Below are 23,092 nucleotides of genomic sequence, written 5' to 3'. Positions count from 1 at the left end.
TGGAAGAATAGGTCCAATTATAACAAACTGGTAATTGCATAATTAACTTTGAAACAAAGCATTTTGCTCATGATAAATGCATTAAGAGCTGAAATACATGAAGACAAGCTATTATGTTTGTCAACTTGTCAGATGGGTGCTGAAGCCTCCTCTCTTAATTACAAGATGTTTAGCACAGCTCAATATAAAGCTGGAATGTGTTTCCAGTGGTAGCACATTTCATCTGAGATGATTACCATGACAAGGCAGGAAAAGGGAAGGGGACTAAAAGCAGTGATTTATAGACGCTCTAATTTTTCACTTAGAAATTCTTCCACGCTATCTGTATTCCACTTGAGGATGCTCAGTTCTTCTGCAATGTTCCCACTGTCATCGAGCAGCTTCAGTACAGGGTCAGAACCACGCACATACTCCAAGGGAAGAAATGAGAGTCAGTTACCTTGGGCTGGATTAACGCTCCTCCCCCAGACTGATTTAAATTAAGTAAAAATAGCTCAAAGCAAGAATAGTAACAAGTCCAAAGAGTGACATCATGAACACTTAAGAACAGAGCACTAAATTACATCAGAGTATTCTGGGTAAACGTTGGCAATACACTTTGTGCTAAGAAATCAACCTCAGCTTTGGCTTTTTAAAGCTTAGACTTCTTCAATAAACCCAAACAGACAAGCTTGGTTGCTCCTGACAAAAAATACAAGTATTCCAGTGCCCCCTCTTTTGTTCTGATTTTATGCATTTCCTTTCCAGGGTTTAACAACAATGGATTCTACTTTTCTGGAGCAAAACAGATCTGTAAGGATCAAATTAAGAAATTAAGCTTAGGAGATGAGCCTTTTAGCTTGTTTTCTCCTTCTCTCCTCCAGTATTTTTTCACCTACTGTGCAGATTCAAAGGAGAAGGTAGATGGTCAAAGCTAGAGCTGGTGTGCATGTGTATATGCAAAGGAAAAACCAGTAGAAGGGGAGACACCAGACAGAGGCTTTAAAGATGGAAAGATGCTGAAGTCTGTACACTCCACTAGCAGCAGTTGGCCAGTGTTTGCAGCTATGGCTTTCTTGCCTAGTCCCAAGAAAAGAGGGTGGGAGAAAAGAAGGAACCCTAAGAGACAAAGAGGCCTCACTTCACAAGCAATTAAAACACATAAAGGGCAGTAAGTGTCTGAGATCCAGAACAGTTATTTGCCTTATGTAAAACAGGCAGAAAACAGCTTCAGTTTAGACTTTTCACTTGCATTTAATGTCAGAGAGAGGAAAGTGGAGGAATAAGTCAAACGAAGGGGTGAGAGGATGTCGAGGTTGTGTGCGTGTGTATGTTTGAGCAACATCTACTTCTTGTCCTTGGCCCACTGCACAACCTAATGCACATGCAGGGGGCCAATGCCATAAACCTAGCTTTGAAAGATGGTTTTCTACTTCGGCTGGTTTAAGTTACTGAAGCTGGATTTCTGAATCAAGCACCTGAATTATTTTTCTCATATAATCAGTGGCCTTTTTAGCTTTTTAGAAATTTCTGGTCACTTTCACAGCTCTAAGTTACTTCTATCAGTTTCTAATGTAATCCCATTCTTTCCTGCTGCGTTGTATCTGTGCTTACAAGGCTTTGCTGGGAACATACTACTTTAATGCTTCTGAAGACTCACTAAGTCACAAATTCTGTGATGCAAATAAAAACTTCACAGTATCAGAAGGCTCTAACCATTTAAGTTTATGGAAAATGTTCCCCAGGAGTATTGTACCTTTCCCTGCTGAGCTAACCTAGAACCTAGTTGATCTTACTTGACCAAGCTGGTGGCATCTCTAATCCATTTTCCAAAAGTCTTGTACAATAAACACAGATCCATTTGCACTCATTTTTTTTCTGGCAGTGCTCTACACCAACTGCACTCGAGACTGCTTTGGTGTTCAATACAGCTACAAAGCTCAAAATAAAAGTGAAACAGTCAGACATGCAGAAGGAGAGAAAGAAACTGGAGGACACAGAGACATGAATGCATGAGACAGAGGAAATCTGTTTGAGATGGAATCTGCTGCTCAGAAGACAAATCTCTTATTGCAGCCATGCACAGCTATGAAGTGATTCCAGATGGTGCCATTTGGTGAATGGAGATGGGAGCTCAAGAGGTGAGAATCAAGCTGTGTATGTGTGAAGTATGCAGGAAGTTCATACAGGATTTTAAGAGGAATGTGAAGTTTTACACCAGATCTTGAAACCAAAGGCTTGTTTCAGCTTAAGGCAGTGCAACTTATGCAGCTTTGCATATATGCAGGTTATAATAAACGCCATTCAGCATATGCATTTCTATAAAGCTGGATGTTTGAAGACTATAAAGAAAAACAGCATCATAGGAACACAGCAACGAAATTCTGAGAGGGAGGAGAGGAATCTAAGAATCACTCAATGTATGGAAATGGCAGCTCCAGCTCCACCAGAAAATGAGGGGAAAACAGAACAGGAAGAAAGGAAACTATGGCAGAATAAGCTTGAATAAATCCAAAATATCCAGAGAGTAAGGACAGAATGCAGGTGCTCCTCACATTCTTTTGCCAATGGGTACCAATTTTTTTCCCTTGGATTAAAAAGAAACAAACAACATCACCACAGATTGGTACCAAGCAGTTACTGAACAATAAACCGGTTAGTATCAGCAGCAGGAACTTGTAAAGATTTATACTGGCAATGCCCATGTATGTCCTCTGCTAAGGGATTGCTTGATCATTAAATAAGGAACAATCCACAGCAGGACTGTCTCCATCAAGCTTAATTCTTCCTAACAACCTAAATGAAAAAGCTGGGTTACTACTCACCTTGATTTGCAGTCCCCTGAAGAGTTTTGGCTTGTCACTCCTGACAAAAGCTATGGTTGGAAGAAAAGAAAGAAAGATGATCAAGCTCTTCTCCACTTGCATAAAGCAGAATTACATTCAAGGCAGTATTCCCTGAATCATTTCTTTTGGAATGATGTTTTAGAAGATACTTTAATGTTAAAATTCTTAAAATCCTCACAAAATAATATTCAGCCTATCACACCTAAGGCATGCCCTGGTTTTGCTAATATTCCAAACAATTTGCTAATGCAACTGTGTAAAACAGTTTACCTGCAGGTACCACTGCCAGGCTCCAGCAGACTGACCTGTATGCTGCTGTGATATGCAAATGTGATGAAAAGTGTTTGTTAGAGTGACCAAAATCAGGCTGAAGAGAAGCTTTGTGAGGGATGCTGAATATGACATGCATCCCATCAGTATGCTCACACAAGCTGCAGCACTGCAGGTGAAAGGAGCACAGAGGGAACTGGGGGTAGAAGTGTCATTCTTGGGAACAAGACAGTCTTATCCTGCAGAGATCTCTGAGGTTACATGTTGAAAACAGCAAGAAAACAAGAAGCTGCTATCTCCTCTTGCCTCTCCCCTAAAGGCAATCAGCTTTAAGATGGACTCTGTCATGTAGCTACATGGAGAGTTAAGGTCAGAGGTGGGCTGCTGCTGAATAATCCTTCACAGCACAACCCAGGCCTTGTTTTAGTGTTAACTTAGATGATATGAATTATTCCAGGACAAAGTGTAAGCATAATCCCCTACTTCCAGACATTTTAGCCTGATGAATGTCCGAATTCCACAAGTATTTATAATTTGTGTAGAAAATTATAGCTTCATTCCTCCTTTTTTACATTCAGGTTATACTAAAGGCTGCCTTTAGTATCTGTACTGACATTAAGCAGATTGGGGATCCTTGTCAGTACAGACGGACTCTTCCAGAGGTGCCACCTGCATGTTAAAACTGCTTATTCAAGGTTAGACAACAGTGACTCTCACAAACTGCAGTGTATCCAGCTGGTGTGCATGGAGATGAGAGTAACTCAGGACTAATGTTTCATACTGTCTCACAACGTGTAGTGCTTTCCTCGGTAATGGTCAGGCTGTCCCCTGGCACTTTTATACCTATCTTTATATCATTGTAGAGTTACCTAACACTTTCTCATTATATGTATACCGAGTGGCATTTATTTTCTCCTCTCTCCCACTGTGGTCCCAAGACAGATCAAAATCATATCCTCTGCTGGCTGCACCAACCACTACACAGTATAAACCAGTCAAAAAATACCAGTGGCCCATGAGCTACCAGATATACCTGACCCCTGAAGAAAATAGGGCCTGTTTCCATTCCTTCTATAGATCTATATATTAATGTCATCCTGTAAGCTGTATTTGGCTAACAATTTCAAACAGCACTAAATAACCAGTTCTTGCTCACATGATGCAATTCAGTTCAGACTCAGAGACATAATTTTCCGTGTTTCCCATGTCCTTGTGACCTGTTAGCTGTCTCAGCTGTCACCAACAGTGGAAAAGTGCACAAAAATGGCAGATATTCCTTATTTTTTTTTAAAGTCCACAGCACATTGAACTGTTTCATGGGGAATTTTTCCACATTCTCCTTTTCAATTTCAATCTAAAGCTGCACTCAGCCTCTAGGGCTCTGTATGAAAAGGAGGTTCTAAGAAGTAGTCAGTACAGTGGCTAACTGGAATTGCAGAACTTAAATGGCAAGAGAGCATAGTGAAATGGATAAAGTTTCAGAGGCAAATCTGAACTGTGGACTTTAATTGTATTAAAGAATAGCCTTTGGGGATTACCTCGAGTTAAAGCTTGTAAGTGGTGTGAGGATTTGTTACTTGAGTGACAGATGAAGGCTCATGTGGATGTGCGTGGCTGTTCTCTGGCTTCAGCGTTGGACTTGAACAAGCTCACATGAAATGGCGACAGAATGAGGTGGAAGGCAGCAGTATTGTATTTTGTCACTTTAAAAGTAGCTATTACACACTTGTATCAATGTCAGACGTCCAAATTTTCTGAAAGCTGAAGCATTACACAACATTTTCCCTGCAGTTTTAGACAGCTGGAATAAAATCCATCTCTGTTAATGGCATATTTATTTCTAATGATGATCATAGCCACTTTCTGCATTAGTCACCTGAATTTGCAATGCAACAAAGAGAAACTCTCACTGTACAAATAACTTCATTTGTATATCCTGACCTTTGGCAACTGAAGTGAGAAACTAACATGCTGACATGCTTTAAAAGTACAGATTAGCCCATCAAACACTATGGGTTTTTTTTCTCCTTTGCAGAAAAATCACGTCCTAAGTTGAATGAAACCGATGGGGTTAGGAAGTCAGATGTAGCTACAGCGTGCATTTTGGGACATGTGGCTGGTTGCTTATCACGGGATGGGGTGCACATGCTTCACCTTCAGCACTGCCCCAACGGTTTCCCTTCTGTACCCATTATTGAATATTTTGACGTTGAATGCTAAAATCTGAGCTATCTCCTCATTTTCCTCTCCCTGTAGAAGCTGTAGGAATTACACACAGCAGAGAAACAAGCATTTCTCTAACTCCTGGGTTACTCATAGCATTTATCTAGCTCATGGGCAAGCGGGGAAGGCATTTTCCACTTTGACTTCTGTAAGATGAAGTCTGAGCTTGGTGCCGTGCCACTGTGTTCCAGTGAATTAAACAGACTAGAAGTCAGAGCTGTTCTACTGCCAGCTCTGCAACTGTCCTTTCACATGATGTTAAAGAAATCACTTCCCCCTGTGCTCTTACATAGCGTGTGCAATACCAAAGCATATGCCTTCTGTTTGAAGGCCATCCTGAGGTGAGCGTATAGAGTACACTTGATTGCCATGCAATCAAATGCAACTAAAAGGTCAGAGAAAAGGATCAGGTGTACGTGAGTATTATAAAGCCTGACCAGCACCGAAACTGTTTTGCAAAGAAAGGTAGTACCAAACAGTGCTTTTGAAGACCCAAGAGCATCCTCTGCCCTTGAACAGAGCAGAATGGAGAAACTCACTGCTATTCTTATAATGTCCCTTTGATTTGATACATATATATGACATCTCTGTTTTGGGAAAGTCTGTGAAAGCAAGTTTGTTGTAATTAAAGCTTGGAGTCCTTAGTGCAAATGACTAAGGAATGTAAGCATCACTTAGGCCCAAACACAGGGCAAGCCTGTGCACGTGCACACACTGCACTGTTCTCTCTGAGGCACAGTAGGATACACCAGGAAGAAAACTTCCTGACCCCAAATGGACACGATACCACATCTCTCCATGCAGAGATGCAGATCTATATGCTAGGACTAACTTCTTTGTAAACAGAGCTGACTACCTACTGTTATAGATTAAGGGCATGATCCAGACCACCAGGGATACCTACACTCAGGACTATTCACATTATTTAGATTACTGTTTCAGAAGCAAAGATCTCCTGCTTGATCTGTAACTGAAAATATACAAAGCTATGTTAAGAAAAAATTAATCTCTTAATACCCGAGAGCCAATATACAATGGCAGTAAAATCTCACATTAGTTTTCATATGACTATGCGCAGATAAGTATTCTTAAGCTTGTCTATCTCTACATGCATCAGAAGGATTATAATGGCCTCAAATCAGAAAGGCCTGGAGGAGATTAACAAAACCCTGTCTCTATTTTATCAGTTTCAGATTTTAACAGCAGAAAAGCACAAGTCTGAACTAGTCACATCTTCAGCACAAGGTCCACAATAAATATTTACTGCCCAATTTTTCCTCCTGGTAAGCTACAGCATGTCTTCAAATAAGAATCTAATGTGATTAAGCATCTGCTAGTAATGGAAAAGTCCACTTGATCAAACTTCTGATCTTTCTGGTGTTTAAAAATCTGCGCTTTTAGTTTAGATTTATTCCATTGCTGTAACACAAGGTCTGTGTATGCCCATAGGGATTCATCCTTTTTACACTGGACATACCCTTCTCCAGTTTATGCTATTTTTTGAGTAAACAGAACCCTTTAGCTTCTTCTAACCTCTTGATGCTGTGAATGATACACAGCTTCATATTATAGGTGAGTCTCATTTAAAATGCTGATTATGCAGTGAAAAGCAGTGTGGTACTTGTCTGATGAAGGTGACTGTCCCTCAGCATTACACTAAAATCACCCATTATGTGATCAGGGCAAAGAATTGTTAGTGTTTCAAGAGCAACAGCAGAAAGGAGTAAGTCAGGAGTAAGGAGGAATGTTTCAAAACTGGCGTAAAGGATGATCTATATTGAGAGATCTATACTGAGAGTCTTCTTGTGATGTACTGAAGTGTTTCACACATGGAATTAGCAATAGAAAGCACGTGAGTTATTACAAGCTTTCAAAAGACATCTGATCAAATAGTAGCACGGTACTTTGTGCAACTCAATGCAGCATAAACAACTGATTTTTAGAACTCACAAATAAGCAAGACTACATGTATATAAAGTAACTGCAGTGATCTAATAGCAATACAGAAAAGGAAAAGTAAAGTACATCTAAGATTATCTATACATAGTTGTTCTGAGTTACTTTCAGTGAGCAGAAAGCAAACAGTATTACTTTGCCTAACTCAAGGAAATAAAAGGGTAATTTGTTTAATTTGGCCCTGAATTATTAGACACAAACAGCTGGAAAGTAAAAAAAAAAAATTACTAGAAAAATAAATCTGTGCAGAATGTCACAATTTGTACATAAAAAATGATACGACAAACTAGACCATTTTGCACCCAAAATGAACTCAAATAAAACAACAGTGTTATTGAGGCATTACTGATTATCATGTGGACTCCTGGGCTAGCAAAGTTAATCTCCTCACGCCCTTGAACTGGGGAAGAAAAAAAAGCTTTGCCCTGGCCTTCCAGTCAATTAACTAAACTGTGTGTGGGTAGAGGTGGCAGGAGAGGGCCTAGTGGCAGGGGGGTTGGAACTAGATGATCTTAAGATCCTTTCCAACCCAAACCATTCTATGATCTGTGAACTTCCCTGAGTTGTAATCTGCCTTAAAGTCCTTCTTTTACTTGTTTGTCAGCTGGCCTTCAAGCAAGGAGGTATTAATACTGGCTGTGGTAGATGGAGATAATGCTGTTTGTGCGATTTTATGTCTTAAGCTAGGTTAGTCTTTCTTCTCTATGGCCAAAGTACAGCATTAGGATCTTCATTAAAGAAGCCAAAGCACTGCTATCATCTAAGCTCTTCCTCCATTTATAAGAAAATTGCATTTTAAACTTCTCACAGATGTTTTTTTCCCTGCAGCTTCCTCCCACCACACACTGATGGTTCTGATTTTCCTTTCACTACTGTCTTCCATTCACTTTAATTGACTGTCATTATCCACTGACAAAACAATTATACTGCAGGAGCTGTGAAAAGAAAGTAATTCCATAGTGCACAATATGATTTCATCTATCAATTACTTGAGACCAGTTCCATGAGTCTCAGGTAATGCAACTTTCCTGATAGGATATATGAAATTTATGACTACTTGTAGTAGTACTTAAAAGCACATTTTGTCATTCAGCTGTGACAATATTTCACATTTGAAAGAACATTAGTGGCTTTACTTACCCTGGACTTGGGGGAACCTTCCCAGTTTTCATCCACATACCTCTAGGACAGCTCCTGCATAAAGCTGTAATAAAAAACAAGCAGCTGTTAAGGACAGAAAAAAATAATCTAAATTACTTCTGATATGTTTTATCTGTTGAATTGTTTTTCTTTGAGGAGACAATACACTATTGTGTTGATGGTAACAAGCAGGATCCTAAATTGAATTGTCTCTGACTTATGCAACAAGCGACTGTTCATTCAAGATATGTGGTAATTTTCTTTTGTTGTGTTAAATACGTAAAACCAGGAAAAAGAATATCATTTGAGATATGCAGTTGCTGGAAACAAACCTTCATTAAAAAATAATGCAATCAGAGATGTTACAATGGGAATTATGGACTAGTAATAGGAAAACTATTTTTTCCTCCCCAAAGATGCTAAGAAAATCTCATTAAGTGAAACTTCAGTCTCCGTTTTAAACCTACCTTGGACAGTGAAATACTGTTTATAGTAAAGGTAAGGCAGTGACTTTAGGCTTCTCATTTGGGCTAACTATTAGTATTTTATTGTAGTTAACTGTGATTGCAGAAAGAGATCACGTTACTAGGCCTTAGCTGGGCTAACTTTGATGCTTGCACATAAACGTCAGTCACTTCTGTCAGCTGTGCAAGATACTGTGAAGTTAGGCATCGGAATCTTACACCTAGTTGTCAATACTGTGTACCAAGTCATGTCCTTCTAACCCTGAAAACACACTGTTTGTAGTGTAGCTGACAGAAGAAGCTTCAGGTAAAAATTTCTAATTCAATTCATTACCTTCTATAAGCACTGAAGACCTCTGCTTTCATTGTCAGTGTTTGCGTAAAAAATGTACAAGCTGGGACATAGAAAAAATACAACCTGACTGCAATGAAGTAAATTCACGTTTCACTTAAAATATGAACTGTGAATATATGTAATGAAAAAGCTCTTGCTGTGAAATTTAATGCATACTAACTCTCATGAAACAGGAGAGGTGAGTCATGAAAGCAAACCACAGACAATACCACAGCAATCTCAAAGACAAATTAACTCTATGTGGGCATTATGGGCAGCCAGGAATACCCCTTCACTTCAGAATACAAATCTTCTGAATACCGGTACAACTCATTATTTGCTTAAATACTATGAACTGGAACATAAAAAACCACCAGTAATTTGCAGTTATTTGAGAAATAACTTATTTCCTGACATGAACTCATCAGAAATCATTGCTTCCACAGGAAACAGGACAAAAAACATTGAACTGCGCTGCATTGCCTGTCCAGAACAGCATCTCAGCAATTTGCTTCATTGCATTTACATTTTCAGCTAAATAGCAGATTTAAGTTAAAAATAGGATTGGACTGTTCAACCCCAGGACTGCTATGATGAAACAATATGCAAAAGATCAAGAATACAGCATTTCTTTTAAAGCTTTTTTACACCACCCAAAGCAAGATTTTAATTAAAAAAGGCACTAATAAGCAGCTCAGATACTTGCTTGCATAATTAAAGTGCCTCTGGAATTAAAACATGAGAAAAATGACAGAGATAGGGGAAATGTGGAATAGGGATAGTACAAATTTCAATTACCTTGTCTCTATTCATTATTCTTTAACAAACATTCATCAACGATTATATCAGCAATCTGGGATAGATTTAGATAATAGCTCACACACTGAACATTTATACTGGTTCTCTGATACTGACAGTTACCTGCATTTTTCCATCCAGTTAGTATAAGGAATTAAACAACTAAAGAACTAAGTACACCCCAAGCTAGGATGGGGTAAAACAAGCATTTGTTTCAATTCTCATTACTGCAAATAATTCTTTATAGTTTATTTCTTCCTTTCAAACAAGGATTTCTATGGAACAAGATCACTCTGGTAATCTAAAACATGCTAAGACATCTTGTAATTACAAACTATGTCCAGTTTGTAACTCCCAGCCAGTATCTGAATAGAAGTGAAGTTTATCAAAGAAAACAGCTCATTTCTTGATGTCTGTATTTTGAGCTTATGACTCTGCCATAATTGAAGCCCAACTGCGCTGGTACAAAGAAGTTCAGATTCATGCTGGCACAAACAGCTGCTCTTGGCCAGACAAGAAAAAAACAACCCCAAAACCCCTGAAAAATCAATTGGCTTCATTTATAACTCTAAACAAAGGTGTCTTTTGCAAGAAACACAGGTTTATTTGCATCAGTTAGGCCACAACAAAAGCAGACTTGTTAATATCTAGTGCTACTACCATCTCATCATGTCCAGAGCAGATGTCCTCTGAAGTTCCTTATGAAGGCATTTACTGTGTTTCAAGTGTTCCTAAGGGTGACATGTATCACTCAGTGTGGAGGCACACAGACATGTCTGGTCAGTTCATTACAGAATGCTTAACTCTGAAGTTCATTTTAAGATAATGCTTCACTTGTTGTAGTGCTGATGGAAGAGAGTTTAGTACTACAAGCAATGAAATAAAGACTCTAAACTATTACTAGGGTCCACTCTAACATGCCAAACAAGCGCTGCTATGATGGGCAGGCTGATTCATGTCTACATCTATAAAAATAACTTAGCTTTGTTTATAACATTCTAATGGTATGTTTTCTAAGGCTGTGGTGACAAAATCCCTCCTCTTTTACAAAGCATCAACTCAAGTTAACAAATTCAATCCAAAGCTTATTGTAAGCACCTGAACATCTCTGTAGGAGTTCACACTGATGTAATGAAGATGGCTCTTCACAACTGAGAGGAGGAAAACCGTACTATCGGTCATGGCTGCTTTAGTGATTAAGTGGTAATGATAACAGAATAAACCACCATTTACCTAAGAGCAGTGTTAGATAAAGATGTGTAGTGTAAAAATAATTGTTCCAGCAATTGAAAACAATGAACCTGAACTTAGGTGAACGAAAGTATTTAACCTGTTATTAGGAAAGGAATGGAAGTAATTTATGCAAGACAAAGTTCATTTCTAAACAGACACAGTATTGTTATCACAATTACTCATGGTGAAAACTCCAGAAGGAAGATTATGTTCCTGCTATGTAACTGGTAGTTTCTACAACCAAACAGGAATTCAGATCAAACTGAACTGAAAAAAAATGGTCCTGAGCAGAGATTGTTCCTTGATCATAATAAAATGATGTTAGTTTGAGATGACCAAAAAGGTTTTGTAAAATACAATGAATTCTGCCTCATTTTACATCTACAGCACCTATACTTTGCATACCGGTTTCTTTAAATACTAAGCCAGACCCTGCACAGGTTACAAAGTGTCATTCAAACTGGATTTGTACCCCTGTTTGCAATTAGCTGAGTGAAATTCTAGCACCATCATGTCTTAAAACATGCAATGGAAGAGGCTGTTAAGGTAAAGCCATGCAATGGTAAATAGCTATCTTGTAGTATCTGGATTCTCTCCAATACTGCATATTTTCCTCTCCAACTATCAAACCATTTAAAAACTAAAGTTAGGCTCTGAGATCATGCCGTACAAAGCAATTTATGACTGTTGCCTCAGGTACAGGACAATCCTCCACTAAATATTTACCAACAACTAATCTCTTCCCAATGCAAACAATATTTGGTTTTATGAAATTCATCACAATTTTGATTTTATACTCCTATATAAGCAGATCTCCCAAAGAGGTCTCCTCATCCCCTATCAACTCATGCTGTTATTTTACTTCAAAGGAAAGTCAGGAAAAATACAGATGATATTATTCTTCTCAGCCAAAGTACCCTGGTATGTGCAAACTGGTATTGTTTTCAAATAGGGTGCCTGATCCCTTGCTTGAAAGTCATGCAATCTCATTTTTAATGTGTTCTACCCAACCACGAAGCAAAACAAGTTAATAACTGGTATTTGTTCTTCTGAGAAATGAAGTCACAAGGTAAAGAGATTTTGGTGCAAATCTCTTCTGCTCTTTTCTAAGCTCCTATGACTATCAGTTTGTTTGTTACTTTAATAGAAAGCTGGATTAGTTACAATAAAGGAATACACACAGAGAAAAATGCAAGGAGAGAATGCAGGGTGTTTGTATGGACAGTTAGTTACAAGTCTTCAGAATCACTCTGGTCTTCCCCTTCCCTGGAAACAGAAAATGAGCAAGAATCTGTGGGTTAACACAGAACAGTCAGAAAGCCTCACTGCCAGGAACATTATGAATTACTGCTCTGTCATGTGGAAAGCCAGTAAATCATTGCTGCACACATACATACCATTCACAACTGATGTCATCAGTAAATTCAGCAACAAAGAACCTACTCCCATTCACAGCTCATTATCCTGTGAGGGGAGATGCGGAACTCTAAATAAGAGTTTGGAAACAGAGTCAAACAGTCAAAAAACAGTTATGTGAATTACTGCTATTCCTGTAGTTAGTGCTATGTATTACAGGCAAATTCCTGTGAACAAAGCTGAAGCAGAATCAGAGCTCTCATTTGCTTGCAGGGAAGAAAATTCCAACTGAATATAAGGGGGGGGGGGGAGTTACAATAAGGGTGTCTAAAAACTGAAATAATTTACTAAGAAAGGCTGTGGAATCTGTATCCTTTGAGATCCTCAGATCTTTGAGCTCTGCTTTGAGGAGGAGATTCAGCTTCTTTATTCTGTATGTCATAGTAGTGCACAACTAGGTTATGTACAATCTTCAGCATACAGAAAATGTGTCACCCATCTAAGTGTTTTATTTTTTATCTCAAACATTATCTCCTCCTTGCAGTATTATATAAACATCTTTGCTCTTTAAATCCAACAACTTCCCCTCCTGGCAAACTGTTTTTTGTTAACTTTGCTGTCCGAAATCATTTGGTGTAGGCTCATGTGAGCAAGAGACCTGGCACAAGGGCAAGAGAGAAAATGCAGAAGCTGAGCAACCAACTTCAAATCTTTGCAGTTGCAGCAGGGATTAGGTGCTGTGAATGCCCAGTTTGAGTGGAAGTGGAGGACAGAGCAGAAGAGAGAAGGGTGGCAGAAAAAGGACTCTCACTTGGACTTAGTGAACAGAATTATGTAAGCTAAAAAGTACAGGCAATGTAAGTTCCCATTTTGGAATATACTGTCCAAATTAATTGCTACCTAGCCATCTACTTACCTCTACATGTAGAAGCCCTGAGTATCTCTCTTATTCTCAAGAGTATGTTCTTTAATTAAAGAAGAAAATGGTAAGAACAGAAGTCATCAACTATTTGTTTGACCTTGGATATTTAAGTAATGTGGAGACTTTATACTTTTGGAAGTTGTTCCAACAAGCGTAGAGTCAAATGCCAGTGTTTTATCCAAATGAAGGAGGTCAGACTTAAACAGCTAAACCTATTCCACTCCCCAGCACAGATGCACATCAACACCTTTAACTCACATTTAGCAAATTCACATTTATGATTTCCCTAGCCTTTTCTTTTTCACAGATAAGACTAGAAAGAGGTCTTCCATTAAGTAAGGCTTGCCCTACTATAGGGCAGATAATGTATTTTATCTGGAGTTTATCTGACAGAGATGAACCACTGGTGAATCTGATCCAAACAAAAGATGGTAAATCTCTGTCTTAAGCAGTGACTAGCAAGCTGCACCTTCCTTATCCAAGACTACTGTTTGTCAACATTGTTTAATTGCTGATAACAGCATGTAAGAAGGAAGGGAAAGAGCGTACCTGATAAAGTTCTTGAGAAGGAAATGCACTTTAGCACATTTTTATATTAATATTTATATATTTATACTCAGTAGTCCCCATAACATTATTCTACTGTGAATATTATCAGACACTTTTTAGTTAAAAGCAAACTTGAAATGTGATCATTTGACATATTAGTCTTAGAGAGTTCTGATTCTTAAAATATGCTGGCATTGAATTATGCTATTTTTAAAAGTCACACTTGGTAAAAACAACGAGCATGAACCACTTTATGTGGCACGTCAGAAATAGGGAGTACAGCTGGGCAAAAGCACAATTTGATTTTTACAGAGCAGACAAAGGATTTTATAGAACACATCAAAAAGCAGAAAAAGATGGTTTGGTTTTTTTTTGAGAAATAGCTACAATAATTCTAATTAATTTATTCAAGTCTTGGTATGACTTACACTGACGTTACACTACTGAGATGTCAATGAATTCTAAACAGTCAGCTATTTTTATCCATCGAATTAAAAAACAAGATATGAGACTGCTTCATTGGCTCTATTCATATGAAGAGCCTCTGGCAGAACAAGCAAGCAGCCAACAGGAATTTCTGAGTGTAGCACTTTAATTAGTGAAATGGAAAGATAAAAAAAAAAACACAACTGAAAAATGAAACTAAATTGGGTCACACAAGAGCAGCCTAAAGCATAAAAAGCATTTCAAGTTATTCTGGTTGCAGGAACTGTTGTGAGTTTTGTAAACTATTTAGAGTTTTAAAAAGCCTTAACAAGAATGTCACCTTATTCCTCCTTGCAGTTCCTAAGAGTACACTGAAAAGTTGTGTAGGGTTTTAAGAGAGCTTGCCATATTTCATTATTAAAAGTAACACACAGGCATAATTGCAGTGACACGTTTATTAGTAATACTAAACGAAATATTCAGTTCATTTCCAGGAGGGATCTAACACTAATTCCACACAAATTACTGCTTTAAGGTTATGGTAAAACTACATCATAGAGAAGATAAGTATTATCCATTAGGATTAAAACTTGTTCTGAAGAACAGTTTCTGCATACATGCTCATCTCCTACCCTGTAATGTTTTATGCCTGAGTGACTGTTTTGCTGTGAGTAACAAATAAGGTACTCTACAGAAAACTGCATTTGTATAGGTATATTTTTTACCGTTCAGTGAACTTGAGTCATCTTCAGAACAGGCCAAGCTGAATATTAGCAGCTACTTTTACATGGGCTAGGTAGGTATAATTCTCTTTTGTGTATTGTCCGTCACCTCTGTATTTTTCATCCACAAAACCCTCTGGTAAATTGTGTGATACTATGCAGAAACAGGCAGCTGGTGTGGAAGAAAGGGTCAGAGCTCAGGCTTCATTTTCAACAGACTAGAAGGTCTATGGTTTTGCAGTGTAGAAACAGGCTGCATCGTTCATGTCCTGAAGTGAGTTCCCACAATTTCAAATATTGACGACTTGCAAGGAAAAGGATCTTAGGGTGATGCAGTGAAAACAGGGTCTGATCTTCTGCAGATAAGGCAAAGTACCTGGTTAAGTACAGCACCAGTTCCAATGTAACAACTAGGGAATAAGTCTGCAACCTATGCCCAGCTGCCACATGTCTATTAATGAAGGCATGCTTACCCAACAGTGGAAATCCATAGTAAAACTGTAGGAGAAGCTCTTCTGCTGTGCTTTGACTTTTTCCCCCATTTTCCAAAGCATTTTAGGATGCATTCTTAGGATTTTCTTGCCAGTTTGTTCTCAGTTTTCAGCATTTTTCAATGCTGAGAAAGCATAATACTTAAAGGTCACTAAATACCACTGTTTTCTATATCTCATCCATTCTGCTAATGGGGTTATGTCCATAGACTTGCATTAACTTTCAAACAGCAACCAAATACTGACAATCATTATAGGTTTGGGTAAGATGTAGAATTGGGATCTGAATGTAAAGCAGTGATAACCAAAGTTGAAGCTGCTCACATTTATTTCAAGTGAGTATTTCACAATACTTTCATACTGAAATGAAAGGAAGCTTTTATATTTACTGCTACAGGAAGAACATTAAGTTGGAAGCCTCTCCTCTTGCGGTACAAGAATCCATTTCAGGTTTCTGAACTATTCCAGTTATTTATATTATCACATCTAGTACAAGTTTGCTGAAAGATAATCCTGAAGTTCTCATTATCTGAGCAGTGCAGAGCCCAGGTATTCCAATACATTATTAAACCATGCTTTGACAGCTTCCAGTTTTTGACAACCCTGAGTGTGTGCACAGGAAAGTAGTTAAAAATTTCAGGACCTTAAATGTTCTTGCTTAAATTTGTCCAGTGCAGCAGTTACTGCCCACCTCTATGGAACTTTAAAAGTATGCATAGAGACTTCTGTATCATCATGTTAGTTTATGACTCTACTATAAAACAAAGCCATTTAGAAATAGTGTACGATAGACACATATGATGTTACCCGTGACAATGTGTCATCTAAATCATCCATTTTTATGGCTCAAATTTCCTGGCCATCTCTTGCTTACACCTAATGTCCCACTATCTAGTTCACCAAAGACCCCAACATTAGAACATGACAAATACTTGACAACAGAAATTTAAAATGCTGAGGTTTAACACATCTTAGTGAGCAAAATGTATTTCAAAGCTCCGTTTAGAAATACTGATGACTTTTAAGGGTTGTAGCAATCCTGCACACTGCAACTGTGCCATTTAATGTTTTGCAAATTTCACCACAGAGTTCATTCTTAAAATCAATTTGCATTTTGACACACATATTGTTGCGATACATCTAAGATTACAATATACAATTAATGGAATATGCTTATAGCAGTGTCTGAAATGATCACGCAGCATAAGTGAAGCTGCAGATGGAGTGCAGCTATTTTCAGCTACTGCAAAATATGGACAATCTCTCCTGCTACTACAATTTCATGCACAGTTAGCTTCACCTCCATTTCATCCTTCTACATTTTACACACCAGCAGTACTCTGCATCTGACAGACTGAGGCTTAAAACTTGCAGCTGTCTGAAGCAATACTGTTTAAGCCAGCTTCCGAATTAGTCTGAAAGTGAATACAAAAATCTCTAGAGGAGGAGCAAGTAACCAAACTTATTCTTCCATTTTGCCCACACTACAATTCTGAAGCAATTGAAATGTTCACTGGCCTGGCGTCAGCAGAAGTTCAGAGCAAGACAAATCCTGGGTAACAAGAGCACCTCACAGCTATTTTCCACAATATCAATTCACAGAACACTGGACCAATAACAAGATGAGGATTAACAGACATCTGTCAAGGGTGTGAAACAGTTGAAATCTGTAAACATCTCATTTGAGGTTGCACTGATGCTATGGCACAAGGTATTTTTAGGACTGGGTGTATTTCACAGTTCATCTGTGAAAAGTAGAAATGATATTTTAAATTCTCATTTCAAACTCATAGCTTATAGCAAGTCATGCTATAAACTAACTCTGGCTTTTTCTATTTCTAACACTTTCCACATACAATGAGAATTAATTTACAATCCTGAAGACTGTCCTGGAATTCTAATAGTTAGCAAGTCTGCCTGTAGCACAGACTACCAACATGCTGTGTCACGTGATGGGAACAAATACCTATGCACATAAGAAACAAGCTAGGTCCACTGGAATCATGGTTCAGAAAGACAGAAAAAAGATCCCTGTACTTTGAGGATGTTCCAGCATGTAGTTACAGCATTAGCTGTAACCCACAGCACCACTGCTCTGGATCTCAGCAACATCTAAGGTTTATGATCTGCAAGTCAGACATCTTACAACTAAATACAGGTTTTAAAAGAAAGACTAAAAAAATCCCTCAAGCAAGAAGGCTTGAGGAAAAGCCTAACCCCTAACAACCAACTTTAAAGATGTTTAACATCCATTCATTCTCAACTATCACATTTTCATTAGCAATAAGATTTCAATGGCAACCTGAAAAAAAAACCAAACCTAAGGAAAGGTAAAAAAATAGCAAAAAACAGCATTCAGTTTTTCTATTTTGCATGTATAGCATGAGAAAACTACTTTAGCAAGAAGCTACTATAAATTATATTGGTAATTTTTATGCAAGAATAAAATCTTAAGCTCAACTGCAGATAGCCTGCAACCAGCACAATGTTAAAACACAAGTCAATCCCAAATGTGAGGATTCTGAATACAGTCTGGTAAGATAATATTTGTGGTCATTTCTCCCAACACCAGTTTTCTACTCCATAGTCTTCAAGGGAAGTTACTCAGTACAAGTTCAAATAACCAAAACCAACCCCAATCAGCAAATCCCTTCTGAAGCAGCATTCAAAAGAAAACTAGAAATGATGCTATAATTTAGTACTCAACCGTATAACCATCACGTTAGAACAGTCCACTATTTCTACTCACATACAGTATGGAAAGCTGGCATTCAAGCCAAGATGTGAAAATGCATGAAAACAGTACACAGTACCACAATCACTCCTAGCACTCAAGCTGATACTTAACATGCTGGCTTCTAATCTCAAGTATCATTTGTATTAAATGTCTTCAAAAATGTCACAGAAATAAGAGCAGATAAGTAATGATCAAGATGCACATGGAACTGTGCTATAGCAGCAGATTACTTATATTTACTGAAAAGCACAAGCAGAAAATGAAACTGGGTAGGCCAACACAAAGAGACTAAAACCCCCAAAACTTATACAATCTCGTGGTTCCTATGAATATACAACAAATTCTGGTTCATTGTGAGGGGATTTATCAAACAATCTTGAAACCACATCCAGCCCTATACTATTTGTTCTACTGCATTCAGCCTGACTAAAACAGAAAAGTTCTGAGACTAAAAATATGCTACAAAATGGCATTTGAATAGTCTTACACAAAAAGTGTGATTACTCACACAATGAAACCTTGTTCTGATTGAGGATCATCAGTGTCAGTATCTTTTGATTTAGATTTTGTTGTTTGATCCAACTTTCACGAATGTAATGTTTACAACACAGAGTTATACCCTTGAGTGAATTACTGATAAATTGAAAAAGATTTTCTTTTTCCCCTCAGGTTACGTGACAGAAATGCAATACAACTCCTCTAGTTTATTTTCCCAACAAATGACAACAGAAATTATCCTGCTCCACAAAGTCTTGTGCTACATCTTATGCACACTGACGTAAAACTGTAAAAATATCACCCGAACAAATAAAAGCATCCACTCCTCACAAGAGGACAAGAAGCCTTGCTGCTGCCACCAGAACTGTCACAAGTTGTGGTGCACAGACACAGCACAGCTGGAGACCCTTCCCTGGTTTTTAATTCCCTTTTATTACATTTCATCAGATTTTATTCTGAAACTTTTCAGCTTTTGCGTGTATGCATATGTATACATATGTACATACATACATATATACTGGAGCATTTTCCAGAGACCAACTTTCCTTTCCAAGATTCATATATCTAGCAAAGGAAAAGTCATAGATACCAAATCCCATAAAGACTGTACTGAAATATTACTGCAAGCATTCTTTTGTCAATATATGAAACAGCACAGTTTCATATATTAAGACTGCCTCTTAACAGTCTCTTAATATTAATGCACTGATTATTTATTCTCTGCAAGCCTCAAACACTTGCTTCTTGATATTTATTTCATCTAACACTAATCAGTGATTATGTTCAAAATTATAAGCAGACTTTATTAAATATTATGTTGAATTAATTGATGGGAGAAACCTGTTAGATTTCCTCATTCATTTCTTGTTGTCAATTATTTAACTACCTCTTAGCCGTTACAAATTTCAGCATCTCTTCTTCCTGAAATCTCTACTTTCCTGATAATTGACTGGTCTTCAATGTATTCTGGAATAATCTTAAATTACAACACATTTGAAAGCATGTATTCTTTTCAAGAGTTCTGTAAAACTTCTTGATCTACCTTAATCCGGATATATATTTATTTACTACAGATAAGGGAAAGGTTTTGCATAGCCCTACTGACTGAAGCACAGCATGGGCTTGGAGCAAGATCATTCCCAGTATTTCTAGCTGTTTGAGCCTAGCTGTTCTCACCACTGCAGAATGGAGTTGAGCACTCCTGCTTCTGTCATTCTTGTGTCACTTCAGAAGATGACATACAGCTTTGTTCCTTGGCACTGAATTATCCTGGCCATTACACTAGGGTCAATGACCAAGCAATAGCCATGATCAAGAACACCAGTCTATGGTCTTTTTTTTTTTCCCCCTCTTCAAATCCCATATATCTTCCAATCTAAAGAAGCTGGACATAGCTCCCATGAGCCACTTCACACTAGAGAGGGGCTGTCACAGAACCAAAGACTTTCCTACTCATACAGTGACGTTATTTCAGAGCAGTATGGCAAGTTTGCAAATCTAGACTCCTCTTGAGATTATAATCCAGATTGTCATATATTTTTAAAATGAAAAGCTTCATAGACATAACAAAATGTGTTAAATTATTCCACAAAGGATTTGTTCCAAAACCTACCTTTCTAGTTTCCAACTGAGCTTCTTCTTGGCAGCACTGCCTGCAGAATGGATCCAACCGATTCAGACTGAACTGTCCAAGAAGGCTGCAAGAACTGCAGAGCAAGTTACTGGAGAAGCCCAGCTCTCTGCAAGCTTCTGATGACAACTGTGCTCCATAGGCGCTTATCTGAAAATCAATACAATGTTATACCTTACTATTAAATTAGTTGTTTAGAAAAGGAAGGTTTAAAATGCTTCAATAACTAGGAAGAACAAAGTTCTTCTGTGACTCTTCTACAACACCACCTAATGGCCTGCTCATAAGTGCAAAACAACTTACTTTGAAGAATGGCCTTTACCTAATAGTGAAATCTAGAAACTCATTATACGTATATTTCAAGGTATCAAACCTGCCAGAATTCATTTACATACACTTCTGACAACTCTATTGTTTTCCTACTGCTAGCTCCAAATTAAGAAAAACCCAAATATAATGAAACAGCTGAAATGCACATGGCTACAGATCTCTAAAGTCTGCTCTTCCAAAGCAATTAGAGCAAATTTCGTATCACCAAAAACACACTTGGAAAATAAGTAGAAAAAGCACAACTAGGGAGTCTTGAAATGGAACAAACTGCTCAACAAGGCATCCAAGTAAGATTTTAATTTCATGTTTGCATTAATGTTACAGGAAAATTGTGTACTAAAAATGGAAGTGTAGATAAACCCCTCCAATTCTGATTTACCAGTAATACATTAAAATAGGTAACTCAATTACATGTAAAACACTGGTTCCTTTTCTGAGCAGCAAAAACAGTTTTACGAATTACCCCAGCACTTAAGTGCTTTTTGGGTTTTGTTTTCCCATTCCCCTACAAAAGGATTTAGCTTAAACCCTTTCCTTCCATCTGTATGCTTGGGTGGAGTTGGGAGATGCGAGAGTGGAAATTAAGAAAGGGGGAAAAGGAGACAGTTTACCCTGAGATGCTTCTCAGTCTGGTTGAAAAACCTTGAACAAAACCCACATCTAAACTGGTAACAAAACAATCAGCAGGCAAATCTGTGCTCAGAAAAGAGACAATACAAGCAAACAGGACTGGATGTTACCAGACCAACAGAAGAGCTGTGCTGGACCAAACAGAAAAAAACACAGAAGAAAAACTAAGTTTGTCCTTCAGCAAATCAGACTTCTCTTCACATTCACCCATCATTTAATCTTTACAGCGTACTCGAGTAAGGTAGAGACAAGCCCCATTTCCTCCCCTGAAGCAGCCAACACACTGCCAAAGGAAAAACATCTGATGTGACAGATAGGAAAAATAATAGATTAGGAATTAACATAAAAATATCAGGAGCCTCAGTTAAAGCACGAGCAGAGAAGTATAATATACAGAAAATGCTCTTTTTCTTCTTCCTACAGGACACTGCTAAAGTAATTTCTATAATTCTGTAAGTATAGAATTCTTTGTTTCTATAAACAAAAATGGGACCCTATCTTACTGAAATAATCTGTTATTTAGCCTTTCCGAGGGATACTGGCCATAAGGAATTTAACACCACCACAGTAGTATAGAAAAATCTAATGAGGATGCCAAACACTGCCAAAGCTGCACCTTAATTCTTGTTCACCGGTGTCTTGTATAACCTCATGTCTCTGGAGCTGAGGTGATTCAGAACTTTAAGGGCATCGGGTGCCCTAAAAGAGAGCTGATCTGTCAGGGAAACATCAAGGGACAGCCTGCACAGGACAATCTTCAGGTAGAAACCAAACCCAACCTACTTTCACTTTCCAAACCTATCCTTATCTTTATTGCTAAGGAAAACCAGTTCCTGGAATTTATACCAACACACAAATCCCACCAAAAACGGGCAAGGGAGCCTGTAGATTTATGCTGCGAGTAGCTGCAGCACCCACACCTCTCGCCGTTTCCCAAGCTAACAGAGTAAACCGGGGCCGAAGCGAGGGTTCAGGCTTCAAAATGGGGCTTTCGCCGTCTGGAGGAGTGCTAAGCAGCGAGAGCAGAAGGGAAGAAGCAGCAGCGGAGCACAACCGCTGCTAAACAGAACACAAGGAGCGGCCACAGAGGCAGAAAGCAGACGAAACACAAAACGATGCCTCAGGGATGGGATGGAATGGGCAGGGCAAGGCCCGCTGCCACCGCCTTCCGCTACGAGACATGTCTCACTCCTGCGCCACCCCCCTGTTACACCCTGTCTCCGTCTGGAAGCCACAGGCGCACTCAGGCCCCTAACGCACGAATAGAGCGGAACGGCCTCTCACCGCCTGCAGCCCCACCAGCAGCCAGAACCAGCACCACCCCAAGGCCGTTTTCTCCCCGGCCGCCGCCATCTTGGTGCCAAATCGCTCCTGCCAGCGTCGCCGGGAGGCCGCAGAAGGACCTCACCCCTTGGGGATGCCCGACACGCTGCCTGATACGGGAGACCGCAGCCTGCGCCTGGCACCACATGCAGAGGCAGCTAAACCAGAACACCGGTGGAAAGCCTAGAGCAAAACTGATTTAGTCTGGTCAAAACAGTACTTCATAGCGAGCCTA

General features: G+C 38.7%; 1 protein-coding gene across 1 annotated transcript; it reads right to left on the bottom strand.

Annotated features, from left to right (window-relative positions):
- Positions 1–187: 187 nt before the first annotated feature.
- On the bottom strand, positions 188–22,947 carry SELENOF (selenoprotein F). The gene is made up of 5 exons (XM_057402745.1): positions 22,819–22,947; positions 20,557–20,724; positions 8,415–8,478; positions 2,805–2,854; positions 188–410 (listed from the first exon to the last, which is right to left on the bottom strand). The coding sequence occupies exons 1-5, from the start codon at positions 22,885–22,887 to the stop codon at positions 279–281; spliced, it is 483 nt and encodes a 160-aa protein (XP_057258728.1). The 5' UTR covers positions 22,888–22,947; the 3' UTR covers positions 188–278.
- Between the last annotated feature and the right edge of the window lie 145 nt (positions 22,948–23,092).

The sequence above is a fragment of the Pezoporus wallicus genome, unplaced genomic scaffold (assembly GCF_028554395.1).
Source record: "Pezoporus wallicus isolate ANWC-B61680 ecotype Strahan unplaced genomic scaffold, APGP_CSIRO_Pwel_v1 contig_8333, whole genome shotgun sequence".
NCBI classification, from domain to species: Eukaryota; Metazoa; Chordata; class Aves; order Psittaciformes; family Psittacidae; genus Pezoporus; species Pezoporus wallicus.
The sequence above is the reverse complement of the archived record's forward strand: the minus strand, read 5'-3'. Positions and strand labels throughout refer to the sequence as shown.